The 15,215-nt window shown below is 45.0% G+C and overlaps 1 protein-coding gene across 1 annotated transcript in view; it reads right to left on the bottom strand.

The window, feature by feature from the left end:
* COL4A4 (collagen type IV alpha 4 chain) overlaps window positions 1-15,215 on the bottom strand; it is a 131,526-nt gene that overhangs the window by 103,560 nt on the left and 12,751 nt on the right. The window contains exons 4-6 of the mRNA XM_056121365.1: window positions 4,384-4,518; window positions 3,063-3,107; window positions 2,251-2,367 (exon numbers count right to left, since the gene is read on the bottom strand). Coding sequence (XP_055977340.1) covers window positions 2,251-2,367; window positions 3,063-3,107; window positions 4,384-4,518 — 297 coding nt within the window. The remainder of the gene's footprint in view (window positions 1-2,250; window positions 2,368-3,062; window positions 3,108-4,383; window positions 4,519-15,215) is intronic.

Consider the following 15,215-nt stretch of genomic DNA (forward strand, 5'->3'; position numbering starts at 1 on the left):
TACTTAGCAATACACAAAGATGGAGGCAAGACAGATAAAGATGTGCAAGAGAGGAAACCCAGGTCTAATGTCATGGGAAAGAAGCTCTTCAAGAATGGCAGATGACCAATGCTTAGAAAAGAAGCTGACAATTCACCAAAGCCCAGGGCCTTCCCTTTGTATCATTATTCCACAGAAAGAAGTACTGCTTCAAGTACTTTTGACCAGTTCTCAGTGTATTTAGCATTTTACATTATAATGCACTAAAAATATGACCTAAAATCTCTGGATATTTATAATGAAACATGGTAATGTTTCTATTGTTTATAAAACCTTCTGGGGCAGAGGGGCCAAACCCAGCTGTGCTCAGGGCTCACTTGTGGCTTAGGGCTCATTCCTGATGATGCTGAGAGACCATGTGTAGTGCCAGGGATCAAACTCAGGCTGGCTGAATGCAAGACAAGCACCTAACCCTCTGAGCTATCTCTCTAGCCTTTAGTTAAAACCTCTTACAGGCCATATATGAATGTACCTAATTGGTGTCAAAGTTGTTTCGTGTGGTTTCAGCTTGCCAATGGTTCTGAGGACATCATGGCACTGTGCCAAGCACTGCTTGCAGGAAACTGACTAAGGAAAGGAAGCTGCTCTACTAAGACCGTTGAGACAAACTGCAGTGTTGTGGTCACACTATGTGCTCTGTTCAAGTAAAGATCAGATAAATCAGCTTTTCTGGATGTTGATGGACAGTAGCAGAAGGAAATTGGGTTAACTCTGCAGTTCTTTTGTGGAGGGGGCAGAGAAGTGAGGAGGGGAGGAAAGGACTTGGACTCTCAGTAGTGATGCTCAGGGCTTACTCCTGGCTCTATGTTTAGGAATTCCTCCTGGCATTGCTCAGGGAACCGTATATGGTACCTGGGATTGAACTCAGGTTGGCTCAGGGATCATTACCTACTGCACCATCTCTCTGTCCCCATATATACTATGCAGAGCTTGAGAAATGTGTTCATCTTGAAGGCACCTGGGTCTTGAGGTGGCTGCATGGGAAAGTGAGGCTGAGAAGCTTAACAAACAGTTCTTGGGACTTGTTCTGACTTGATGCCCAAGGAAAAATGTGAGTATGGAAATTCTACCGGGTGGTGTTTACTAGGTCAGTTTCACTAGGGAAAAAATAGAAAATGAAGAAGACAGCAGGATGACTTTGAGACAAAGATAAGACCTTTCAGAAGGAAGCTTAGGAAATGGTATTTAACTGGGCAAGAGAAGATGTAGATGAATAGTCTAAAAGTTTGAAAAGGACAAATTATTTCCTGCCTTTAAGTGGAAGAAAGAGGAAATAGTGAAAGAAGAAGAAAGAGGAAACTGAGAGCAATAAAATGTTCTCGTGTTCCCCGAGATTGTTTCTGGACGTCCTTTTAGAACTCTCCACACAAGCATTTAAGGCCTAGAATGCTCAAAACTGCATCTTCCAGCCCCGTTGGTCACTGTGGTCCAGTTACCACCTTGAGATACTGACTTCCCACAGGGGTGACCCAGGAGAGGGTCACTGCTTCAGGTGCAGTTGGAGGAAGGGGTTGTTTTCACTTTGTACTCTTAAAGAAGGTTTCAAGTTTGGGGGCGCTCTGTAAGACTTTTTTTTCTGGAAAGGGGGCAGAAGGTCAAATAAGTTGGGGAACAGGTGACTTGGAGAGCAGGAAAGTGGAGGAGAGGACATCAGCTCTGCAGCACTGCCCAGCTGCCAGGCTGGGCTGCAATATGGAAACAACTTCTCAGCTCACTGTGCCCCTCTGATATCACAAGTCCACAGTGATCCTGGGGTCCCCCTTCTCATCCCTAACAGGAAGTGCCAACTGCCTGCATTCAATCCCTTTTTGTGTGAGGTGACTGGAGTGGGTGGTGTGTGTGCAGTGACTCTATGCCATACATAATGCCCATTTGGCTAACAGGCCTTTGGGCTCCCTCTCTCTCCCTGGCTATTCATTCTCCATATTGCAGCCAGGAACACCTTCCTGGAACGAACATCAGTCCTGGCAGATCATCTCCTTCTTAAAGCCATCCAGGGCTTTTAATGCTAGGGAATCAGAATTCTGCTTTCCCCACTGTCAGGAAGGTTCTGCATGCTCTGGGATCTGCCCAACTCCCTGACCCTGCCCTAGTTCCCCCTTTGGACACTGCAACCCAGGACACGTCACTTGGTTTCTTGGACAGATCCAGCTGGGCTTTCTTCTAAGACCTTTCCCATAGACCCAACAGAATAAGCTGTGGGTGTCTTACAGGGGGTCCTCCTGCACCATGAGGTCCTCTTTCTCCTGGAAACCCCGGATCACCTCGCGAGCCGTTATAGCCATCTGGGCCAGGCTTTCCTCTGGGTCCTGGAGGTCCTGGGTGCCCCTGCAGGAAATAAATGGAGAAGTGAAACTTTTTATTCTAAGAATGTTATAGTATAGAAGTTAGGTGATATAGCAATCAAATTATGGCAATGGTGTCAGGTTTGTTTACTCTGGTAATGCTTACTTCTGCAATGTACTCAGCATTATAAAAATAAATGAAATCTCCTATACTCCAATTTTAATTTGATGTGGAAGACTCTGGGAACTTTCATTGAAATCCTTAGAAAAAGATCATAATGATCGTAAAGTTGCCAAATCCTTCCTTTTTTAAAACTTAAAAAAATTTTTTTAGAAACTTTGAAGTCTATTTATAATGTTCAGATTCATCAACAATGGAAAACTTTCACTCTGAATATGCATTTCTTGAACATTGCATGTGACACAGTATTTCCAGATTATGTTGTAGAATGACCTTTCTCAAATGTGCCTGGAAATCAGCCTTTAAGTTAAGTGTTTTAGGCTTAAAGTCATTATGCAAAATTGCAGTGCAAACATACCTTTCATAAAATTAGATGACAAAATAAGAAATGTTTGTTATATATATGAATGTGAATATGTATGAGCATATATACATAAAAATATACATATACACAAAGAGAGGAATAGAACACATGATTTTAAGGAGTTATGTGTTCTGAGCATTTTGAGTGGCTCTCACTTTCATAAAAAGAACAGAGAAAATTGAGGGATACTTACAGGTATACCATCCAAACCTGGAAATCCAGGGACACCAATTGGACCCTAAAACCCCAAACAAACAAACAAAAAAAAACCCAAAACAAAGGTAGAAAAGTTACTAAATTATTTAATTAGTAAATTGATCTGTTTTAAAACATAATGATATATAAATAAATGTAGCAATCATTGTCATACAGTTTCACAACAGTGAACATAAATGCTAACATTGAGAATCAGCCTTTTGTACTTTGCTTGGGGGGTCTTAGGAAGCCAAACCTTGGACAGTGTCAATTTAGAGAAAACATTCAACTCTCTATGAGCCAAAAATTCAACTTCCTGGAAACAATCCCAGAGAAACCATGCAAAAATAAATGTAGACGAAGGTCCTCTAGGATAGCCTTTCTCAACCGGGATCTATGTGGTCTCTCATGGGTCCTAGGTTATTTATTCAAAAGGAACTATGGGTAAAAATAAAGTAAATTGGGTGCCAGAGCAGGGCTCACAGAGGGAAGAGAGAAATAAAGGAAACAGAGGAGTGGCCAACTAGAGAAAAGTTGAGAAACATTAATCTAGAACTTTCTCTGCTGTGGGCCCTTCAACATTGCCTTCTTTCTGTGGCCCCTTCTGTACCAGTTGACCTCCTATTCTCATACCATGGTCAACGTACACAATTTTGATCTGTGAGCCTTTTGGAGTATCCTAGGCCAGGTGGACCCCTATTGAGAAATGCTAATCTACAGTCTTGTTCTCTCTCCCACTTGAACTACAAGAAGTTGAGGAATGGGGCTGGAGCGATAGCACAGTGGGTAGGGCATTTGCCTTGCACACTGTTAACCGGGTTCAATCCCTAGCATCCCATATGGTCCCCCGAGTATTGCCAGGAGTAATTCCTGAGTGCATAAGCCAGGAGTAACCCCATGTGCATTGCCAGGTATGACCCCAAAAAAAAGAAAAAAAACCACAAAAAACTTGAGGAGGAATACCAAAGTTATTCATATTTAATAGAACATGGCAGACTTTAAGGAGAATAAGTTCAATCTACATAAAAATGCAGAATGATCTCAACTCAACCATATTGTTGATTGGCATGGAGCTATAATATCCTTAGGTTTTTAAGAGACCCAGGGATTCCTAGCAGACCTGACTAGGTGTCCTTGTGCATTTGTGAGCATAGAGAAATTTCTAGGCATGCATGGTCCTCTGGAAAGGGGGCAGGAGAGAGGGCTGATCCTACAAGAAAAGTTTGGATTTTACTTATGATAGGGCACTATCAGTGCTTCCTGTGAAGACCCAACCTGGACATAGCCGTGCTGGTGAAGAATTCACTGAGGAATCTTACCTTGTCTCCTCTGTCCCCCACTGCTCCTGGGCGGCCACTGTCACCTCTCAACCCTTTCTCTCCCGGGATCCCAATGGGTCCTGGCAGTCCCAGGGATCCTATCGGACCCTGTGGCCCTGGTGGTCCTGGTCGACCCTATGAGAAAAGATTATAACTGTGTTTGAAGTGTGTTGTTCAGACAGTGTCATGTCTCAGTAAAGCCTGGGGAATGAGGACCAAGCAAACCTATTTCACAAAGGATTCATGAATTACAAAATTAGAAAGAGTTACATCACCTGTGGGAATCTAAATTTAGTGGGACGAAAGATAGGAATTATAGCATTTGCACAGACATACTTCAGCAAACTTACGATGATTCTATTATTCTCCTCCTGCCAATGAAACTTATAAATGATGAGTTGGTTAGTGAAGCAAGGATATGTAAAAAAAAAGTCTTATTATCATAGTATTATGACACATTGGTGGGGGAATGACTAGATTTTATTCACTCTTGGCTCATGATGTGTCAGTCCCTTTAGGGGAAAATTCCTTTTTTTTTTTAAAGAAACGTTGACTTAATTTTTATTTATAATTTGAAACAAGGCTTGCCAGGTCACATTACATAGCTGCAATCCAATTTTTCATAAATGAAAAAGTTACTCCTTACTTTGGGAGAAGAGCTCCCTTCTCTCCCTCCCCCGACATGTGCACTGAGTCCTGGACGGGAACGCTTCCACAGAGAAATGCGGGCTGCCCTACTTCCTTTGCACTCTTCTTTCATTGCATTAAGATGAATGCAGTCACCAACTGAATGTTCAGTTATGGACCTTCCTTATGAAGCACCCCTGAGTCTCCTGATTCCTCCTGCTCTGGGAGAAGGAAGTGAGGCTTTGTGTGGTTTTGGGTACACATGATCCCACCACCCCATGCATTCATGGCCCTGTTCTCTCCCAGACACCCCACCCCCCATGCACAGTGCCTACATCCAGGCTCCCTGAAGGATGGAGATGGTAAACTTCATGATGTCATAGATTGTGTTCTCTACTTGCAAGTTTCATCTTAGACTCTAACTTCCTGCTGCCTCTTCACATCTCCTTCCGTACAATGGTCTCCCCAGCTCAAAAAAATCCCATTGTGAATCCTTCACCCCCAAACCTGATTCTCTATCTACCTTCCCTATCTACCCATGTAACCCAGACTGGATCCTGGAGAGGAAACTTTAATGTTTATCTTTTGGCTACACCAACATTTCCCCCAGTATCACTTTCTAGCTTTTCATTTCTGAAATAGAGCTGAAACTCACCCAATTCCCATCTCCATGGTGACAACCAGTGTCACTGAAGTTATCGTTCCTAAGTGGTCCACCCTCTTCCTCTGCCCTCCCCAAGCCTCCCCTACAAAACAATCCTTAAAAACAAAACAATATGAAAAGAAGTCAGAGGGCCAGGGATATAGTTCAAAGGCTTTGCATGCGGGAAACTTGGGCCAATACTCAGCACTGCATGGTTCTCTGAGCACCATGCTGAGAGTGAATCCCCTCCCCCCAAACACAAATATCCCCCGAGAACAGACCATTATACTTTTTCCTTAAAAAAAAAAGATCAGGTGACATTGTGCTACAACATTCTACATGTTTCAGATGTGCATTCTTAAAAGCAAATCATGTGAGGCGCACCTGAAGCATATACTGCATCCTAATGTGACATCACTTCAAACAAATGAATAAGTAAATCTCTATATGAATATAGACCACACTACATTCACCACTGATGATCCAATTTTCTTCTTCACCATACAATTGTCTTTTACCCTAATTACCCTTTGCTACCTTCCCTTCTAGTGACCAAAGGGTCTCAAAATCTGATACTTTTTTTTTTTTTTGGTTTCTTTGGAGGTGGAGGTGGAGGAACACCTAACTGTGCTCAGGGCTTCCTCCTAGCTCTGTGCTCAGTGATCACTCCTGGTGGTGCTCAGGGAGCCATATGGGGTGTCCGGGATCAAACTCAGTTAGGCCATATGCAAGGCAAAAGCCGTCTCTAGGTTGTGCTTGTTTTGTGTCACACAGTTTCTCTGTTTGCTTTCTCTTCATGCTACAGATGCTATGCTTGAGCCTTTGTTTTTGCTCTGACTCATTTCACAAAGCATGTGGCCCTCAGGCCCTGTTTTTACCACCTGGCAACCTTCCCACTGCATGTAGATAAAACCAGGTGCTCTTCACCTTCCCAGCCCTGCAGGGTGTGCCCCAACTTTCCTGGCAGCCGTGCCATTGTTATTATCATCTCCTCTCCCATTCCACAAACACACATACTCTCTCTCTCTCTCTCTCTCACTCTCTGGGGTCCCCACATATAGAGGACACGTCCTGGGACCCTGGGCACAACTTCTGGACTCCTCTGTCCTCTGAAGACCCGCTCCTCCCCTCACACGCTTAGAATCCCCCCCTTAGGAAGCAGAATCATCCCACTGGTGCCCCTTTCAACCCAGCCAGTACCTCACCTCCATTTCCTGCTCGGCAACTCAGTATCCATCTATCTAAGTCGTGCGTCTGCTCATCAGACCACTGGTTGCCTCTCTGATCAGATACTGCATCAGATCCGGAGAGCACAGAGTGGCCTCTCTCCTGTCTCACCACTCAGCCTTTAGCTCTAGGCATGTGCTTTGGAGTGAATGCGTGTAGGTCTACCCATGAGCGCGGAACCACAGAACAAGCACAGAGCCACAGAATGAGCACAGATTCACAGAATGAGCGGATCCACTGAGTGAGCTGATCCACAGAATAAGCAGATCCCCTGAATGAGCTCAGATCCATAACTGAATTCAGGTTCGTTGAATAAGCTTAGACCCACAGAATGAGCACAGAGCCACTGTATGAGCACAGGTCCACAAAATGAGTATAGATCCAATAAAGAGCATAGAACCATGGTTCAGGGGTCCAGCAGATGTCCTTCTCTTCAGACACACTCTACCCAGTATGGTTGAAAATATGAGTTTTGAACTTTTGATGCCAGTGGGTGCTGAATTTGAATCAGAGAGGAGAGAGATGGCCACTTTCTCCTGATCCACCTCTGCTACCTGGGGGCCAGCTGGGAAGTCTAGGATTTATAAGGTCCGCTCCAAGCCCCCACACAGAAAGAACCTCAAGTCCTGCCAGCCCCAGTAGGTAGCAATCAGCCACACCTGATGCCCACTTGTTCTGTGCGTCATAGGAGTTAATCCCCATCACTTGATTTCTTGGGAGCCATGGATTCAGACTGGAGGGAGGAATTGCTTTTTGCAGGAAACGACAGCCAGTCATAGGCTTAGTCCAGGATTTTTGGGTCCTTGCCTTCCTCTCAGTAAAGAATTTCAGGAGAAGATGTGCAGTGAAGAAAAAACAGATTTTATTTGGAGGTTTTTGAGGAAGGGGAAGAGGATGAGATAGAGAGGGAAAGAGAGTAACGTGCTCAAGAGAGAACACGGACTTCTCCAAAAGCCAACAGAGCACCAGTACACATCTCAGCATTAGTTATGAAAGTACTAAAGAACGCATCTCAAGAGTACACATATCTACACCCCTGATTTGATAGAAACAGCTTTTAAGACTTTGACTCTAGTCACAGTTGTCATGAGACAATAGATCCTTTATTTACGTTTTATTTTCTTTTTTGGCTTTTTGGGGCACACCCAGTGATGCTCAGGGGTAACTCCTGACTCTGCACTCAGGAATGACTCCTAGAAGCTCTGAGGACCATATGGGATGACGGGGATGGAACCTGGGTCTGCTGTGTGCAAGGCAAACACCCTCCCCGTTGTACTATCCCTCCAACCCAGTGCACCCTTTCTTCTCCAACCCAGCACAAGACCACCACCATCATCCTACCCTTTCTCAAACATCAGCTCCAGTGAAGACAAGGTGCAGAGATTGAAAGCTTATTTTCTGCAGGGAACAGTGAGCTTATCATATGAAGGGACAACCTGGGGGAGATTTCCGTAATGAGGAGGCAGTGTCATGGGGAGCAAAGGGCAGCGTGGGCTTTGTGGGAAGGGCAGAGGGGGACCCAGGGACAGTCACTCCAGAGCTTACTCTAGGGCACTTAAAGAGGTCAGGCCTCTTGAAAAGAAGAGCTTCATTCACAGTCATTGTGGACCGAGTAAGGCTCTGCATGAACAGAAATGTGGGTGGATTTCAGGAAACACCTGCTCAGACCAGACCGTGTACTTCTCCAGCCTATGCTGAGTGCCCAGTGTCCAGTCGAAAGCATTCATAGGACCACAATCATGAGGACAGGGCAGCCCCTTATGAATGTGGGGTCCAATGGGGCTGGAGGATTAGCACAGAGGGTAGGACATTTGCCTTGCATGCGGTCGACCCGAATTTGATTCCCAGCATCCCATATGGTCCCCTGAGCATCGCCAAGAGTGGTTCCTGAGTGCATGAGCCAGGTGTAACCCCTGTGCATCGCCGAGGGTGACCCACCCCCCAAAAACGCAAAACAAATGTGGGGCCCAAGAGGAAGTATTGGGTTTGGAACCCAATCTATCTAAAAGTTGTATCTTTACAAAAGATGCAGTTGCTATCAAATGTGTCACTCAGCACAAGATCAGCGTGACCCCAGATGACAGTGGCACCACTGTTTGGGGTATCCAGTGTCATGTGATCCCATGAACAAAGCTCCACACGAAGGACCAGGGGGAGTATCTGAATCCAGCACCTTGCCACCGCACCCCAGATCAGCTCCTCACTGGAGCCCCCATGCTTCTCCTGTAACCAGTCCCTCTAAGAATGAAGGGTCTGAGTGCACCCCACAAGGGAGAAACAGATGTGGGACCGGACCCAATCCTGGATTGCACTTGGGCTGCCCTCCCTGAGATTGTTGTGCTTCTTTCCTGCCCCAGGCTTCTACACAGAAGGGCAGCAGGGTGGGGAACTGTGTCCAAATGAGACAGACTGAGAAAACCATGGAAGCTTCATACACTGTGTGAGCCAGAGAAGGAAAACTTTAGACCAGGTGTTTCAAAGGATTGACTGAGCAGGAAGGAGATGAGGTGAAGGGGCACGGCGGCGATTCAGAGAGGGAAGGTGTTGGAGAAAGCTCTGCCACAATGCCAGGAGTCGCCATGGACAGCTGGAGTTGAACCCTGAGCTCAAGTAGAGTGATACACCTTGGAACTTTCTCACACGTGGGCATGGGTATCAGGATGTTTACCTCATGGGAGAGGAAGCACTTCTGGTGGGTTGGTGAGTGAGTGGGTGGGTGGGTGGGTGGGCAGTGTCTGCTGCCTGGTGGGCTTCTGGGACTTGGAAATAGTCCACTGACAGAGATTCAGAGGCTGGTGGGCCCCAGGGCATGGCGGGGAAGCAAGAGGTCTGAGAGAAGTGTGTAAGATGAAGATGGAGGAGAGACATCTCAGCTGAACCTGTTCAGGAAAGAGTGACTGAGTGTCCAGGCTCTGCTGTCAGCCTCCTGCATCTCAAGTCCCGCCCCACCCCGAGGGCCAGCAGCACCTTGTCACGCCAGTGTCGTGCCCATCAAAACCCCAATGACAATTTTCAAGAATGGAGAACAAACTCTATTAAAATTTGTCTGGCATATCCCAGAGAGGCAAAAAAGTATAGTCGAAGCGACATCTGCACTTGTTTGTTCATTGCAGCACTGTTTTCAATAGCTAGAATCTGGAAAAAACCTGAGTGCCCAAGAACAGATGACTGGTTAAAGAAACTTTGGTACATCTACACAATGGAGTACTATGTAGCTGTTAGAAAAGCTGATGTCATGAAATTTATATACAAGTGGTACTACATGGAAAGTATCATAGTAAGTGAAATGAGTCAGAAAGAGAGGGACAGACATAGAAAGACGACACTCATCTGGGGAACATAAAGTAACAAAATAGGAGACTAACACCCAAGAATAGCCGAGATAAGTACCAGGAGGTTTATTCCATGTCTTAGAGGCCAGCCGCACATGCTAGGGGAAAAAGCAGCTCAGATAGAGAAGGGAGTACCAAATAAAGGGTGTTGGGAGGATCGTCCCAGGATGGGAGATGCATGCTGAAAGTAGACTATAGACCGAACATGATTGTCTCTTTTGTAAACCACAGCCCCAAAAGGAGAGAGAGATCAAAAGGGAATGCCCTGCCACAGAGGCAGGGTGGGATGGGAGGATGGGGGTGGGAGGGATACTGGGATCAGTAGTGGTGGAGAACGGGCACTGGTGGAGGAATGGGTGCTTAAGCATTATGTGACTGAAATATAATAATGCAAGTTTGTAACTGTATCTCACAGTGATCCAATAAAACTTCTTAAAAACAAAACAAACCAAAAAAAATTTTGTCTGGAATCACAAAACTCCCCGAATGGTCAAAACTATTCTGAGAAAAAAATAAAATCGGAAGAATTATATTTCCTGACTTTAAATATACTATAAAGGTATAATCATTAAAACTGCATGGCACTGAAATAGAGACTCCCAGACCGATGGAATAGAATGGAGAGCCCAGAGATGAATCCTCAGATTTATATACACTCGATAGCACAGCGGGTAGGGCGTCTGCCTTGCAAGCAGCCAACATGGCCGACCTGAGTTCGAGTCCTCCGCCCCTCTCGGAGAGCCCGGCAAGCTACCGAGAGTATTGGATATGCCAGACACAGTAACAACAAAGTCTCCAATGGAGACGTTACTGGGCCCGCTCGAGCAAATCGAGCAATCTATGGCAAAGGATCTGGATGAATGAAATAGAGCAAGGAAAGTGGATAAAGGACAAGTCTGAAAAAAATACTCATCCACTGCTGGTGGGAATTCTGTCTGTTTCAACCTCTGTGGAAAAATAGTATGGCGATTTCTCAAAAAAAAAAAAATGTAACAAGAGAGCTTCCATATAACCCAGTGAATCCACTTCTTAGCATCTACTCCTCAAACACCAGAACATTAATTTGAAGAAATATATGCAATCTATGTTCATTGTAGTGCTTAGTACAACAGCCAAGATAAGAAAACCCCTAAAGATGAAATTTTATAGTTCACTAAAGTTTGCATGGAGCCAGAGAGTACTGTGGTAAGCAAAATAAGTGAGAGAAGGACAAATAGTGGATAATCTCTCTCCTCTGTGCTAAGCAGAGAAACAAGAGAACAGAAAGTAATGAATAATGACAAATCCTTGGCTGTGGATTACAAACCCAAGATTACCAATCAGTGGGGGAAGGAAGAGGTTAGCGAGGAGGCAAAGTAGACATGATGTAGGTTAGACAAGAGGTGATAAAAGGACAGAAGTCTGGGCACGTTCATTGTGGTGAACTGCTGATGGAATATCTGCGCATCAATACTATAAGCATTGATTATTGTAATCTCCAACTTTAAAAAAGAAGGAGAAGGTATTTAAGCCTGAATTCAAAGTCAACTTGGGGACCTACTTCTTTCCCATTCGTGTCTCCCATGCATCCACATGTTAATAAACTTGCATTTATTTTCTCTAGTTAAAAATGAAGATGTACAGAGTATTGAGCTCAGTACCTAACACAATAATGCTATTTTGAGCACTATACTCAATGTATAAGAAATAGTTGCTAAATCAGAAAAAGCAAGCAATAGACCCTGTGATCTCATCTGTAGAGAAACAGGGTCAATATTTTCTATGGGAATGTTGAAAAATAGACATCTCTAAAATTATATTTCTTTGTAAAAAGGGGGCCGGAGTGATCGTACAACGGGTAGGGCATTTGCCTTGCACAAGGCTAATCAGGGTTCGATCCCCAGCATCCCATATGGTCCCCTGAGTCCTGCAAGGGGTAATTTCTGCATGCGGAGCCAGGAGTAACCCCTGACCACCATTGGGTGTGACCCAAAAAGTAAAAAAAAAGAGAGAGAGAAGAAGTGGCAATTTGCCATGTTATGCATGAGTGAAGGCAGTAGGGACGGTATCACACTCTATTGCCGTGAGGACCTTTTTGCCATTGAGGAATGTAACCTACAGGAAAAGGATAAAGTCTTGTGTCTCTCAGCATGAAGATATTGATTTGACAAATACGGTTGGCAACCTACAACGTCGGCTGAAATGTTACAAACAAATTATACTCTCTGTAGTTTCCTTTTCCTTCTCTCTTTTAAAAAATATAATGGCTATTGTTTACTGATTAGCCACAAAATGGCTAAAAGCTTAGAATTTTCAAGGAAGTTTAGATGTACAAATGCATTACATAAAAAGCAGAAATAAAATACGTGAACAATAAAATAAAAAATATATAAGCATTTGGGGCTATGTGAGGCTCTCTCAATGACTTAAATTACTGAAGAAATGTTAAATTATAACACGGGAAGTAAGAATAAATAATGACTTCCACTGACCTTTGTTAAAAAAAATCTATGTGAATCAATCATTCTTGGTAAGATTAATTAATGTAAGTTAACAGCACCCACTTTCCCTAAATACAAGGTTCAAGTAATAACTGCCTTTTCATTAAGTTTGGGAATTATCTCTTCATCTCGCATGTAATTTATATGAAATGCTTCAAATTACCTTTCGCGAGTGCTATACTGTACAACAATGTATTATTTAGAAACACAACAAAATGCACGTTGGAACATAAAAGGGTAATTGAGAAAGAGACAGTCAATTAACTGGCTATAAATCTTTTGAATGTATTCCAGTGGGGACAAGCTGTGTGGAATCCAGGGAGAGAATGGGAAGTTGGGTGCAGGGCGCTGGAGGTGGGGTTGGGGGTTGGGGAATAGGGTGAGGGATGAACGGAAGGCTTCAACTCAGCAGTAAAAATGACCAAAGTCCATTCAGTCTGGACATGAACTTCATTTTTTTTTTTTGCTTTGCACAGGGCAATGCACAGGGGTTCCTCCTGGCTCTGCAATCAGGAATTACTCCTGGTGGTGCTTGAGGGACCATATGGCATGCTGGGAATCGAACCCCAGTCGGCGGCATGCAAGGCAAATGCCCTCCCTGTTGTGCTATTGCTCTAAGACACTTTTTAAAAGAAATAAAAGTAGATGTGGTTATGGATACGGTAATACTAGATGCCCCCGCACCCCCCACCAAAATACTGCTAGGGGGACTCCTGTCCCCTGTCACTTGCAGGATCGTCTTATAGGGATGTCCGTGGTCCCACACCCATCAGTGCATGGTCTGGAGTCTGAGGGTGTCACCAAGTGAAAGTGGCCCAGGCCACCCTGGTGAGAGAGGCACGGAGTGAGCAAAGGCACCATAAAATCCTCCTTTCCCCCACATCCTCCCCGGGCAGTGTGAAGGAGAAACGCTCTCCTGGCACAGCTGGCAGCACGCCTGGCATCTCCGCAGATTCCACATCCAGGAAAGCAAATCCCGACAAGTGACAATGGTCCTGGCTGGGGTGCCCCCGGGGCTCCCCGTGAGTGCCAGCAGCCACACTGATGCCCATGTGCCAACCGCACGGAATACCAGGACCACCGTTGCTCGGTCCCATCAGAAAAAAGGAAATGCCCGCACTTGGCAGCTGGGGAAAGCTCCGGCCTTTTTTTTAAATCGTGAGTGGGGCGGGGGGGATTTCATATTTATGGGTGTTTTACCATAAGATTCTATTGGGGGGTTCCCAAGAGGTATGTGGAAGACTAGAGAGCCCCTTGACCCCCACCCTTCCTCGCCCTTCCCTGGCTGGCCAGGTTGTTAGTAGCTCAATGAAGGCGTCCGATGCTATAGTGTGGGTGATGCCTGGCCACCTCCAGGCCTGGACCAGTGATGTGGCCTTGGATGCTGGGGGTTGAATCCTGTGGCCGCTTGCCAAGCTGTCCTGCTAGTTACTAACTGCTTACCACAGTATCCGACTAAGCCGCGATATCCCCTAACCCCACACAGGACACATTTGGGATTTGGGCTTTTGTTTTTAGGCCACACCTGGCTGTGCTCAGGACTAACTCCTGACTCTGTGCCAGGGACCACTCCAGAGGATGTTGGGGTTCGAATCCAGGTCAGCAAGTGTTTTACCCTCTGTTATCTCTCTGCTCCCCCAATACATTTTAAGGAGAAACACACTAAACTTCGCATAACACAACTAAATCTTCCAGAGAGTCTCAAAGCCATTCCCCAGTGCACATCTTTGAAATAGACATGGTTTCTTTCACGCAATTCGGGCGACTAATTTACCTGCAGCCATGCAGAGAGTAACACCATTCTCATTCAACTATTTCATAAAACAGGCTCAGAAAAAGAGGTAAATTACAAATAAGCTTCCTTATTTATAGGGCTATAATAGAATTGACATCAGGATGGCGGAGTAAACCACAACCCCACCCCCACCCCCAAAAGATATTTCTCTAACTAAGGATCATTTGATTAATAGGATTTATTTTATTTATTTATTTATTTATTTATTGCTTTTTTGGGTCACACTCGGCAATGCACAGGGGTTACTCCTTGCTCTTCACTCAAGAATTTCAAGAATTATTCATGGCAGTGCGTGAGGGACCATATGGGATGCTGGGGATCAAACCCAGGTTGGCCATGTGCAAGGCAAATGTCCTACTTGCTGTGCTAGCTCTCCGGCCCTGACTAATAGTTAAAAACCCATTTTTTAAAAAAAAAATCAGTGCTCCATGTCTAACCACACAGCCCCCCTCCACCCATGAGCCATATCAAGATGGACAGGGCGCATTGGAGTGGATCTAGGCTAGAAAATCTAGCGGACAGCGGAGAAGCCCAAAGCAGAGGCTGACTTTTCCACACAGAGCCCGTGACTCTCTTTGTCCCCTGTGTGCCCAGATCTGCTCTGGGTTTTGTGACTTTCGGTGGGAGATGATGACATCAGAAATCAGTCTAACACTTTGGTACATCTACACAAATGGAATACTATGCAGCTGTTAGAAGAGATGAAGTCATGGAATTTGCTTATAAGT

Source organism: Sorex fumeus, unplaced genomic scaffold (assembly GCF_029834395.1).
Source record: "Sorex fumeus unplaced genomic scaffold, SorFum_2.1 ptg000005l, whole genome shotgun sequence".
In the NCBI taxonomy this organism is placed as follows: domain Eukaryota; kingdom Metazoa; phylum Chordata; class Mammalia; order Eulipotyphla; family Soricidae; genus Sorex; species Sorex fumeus.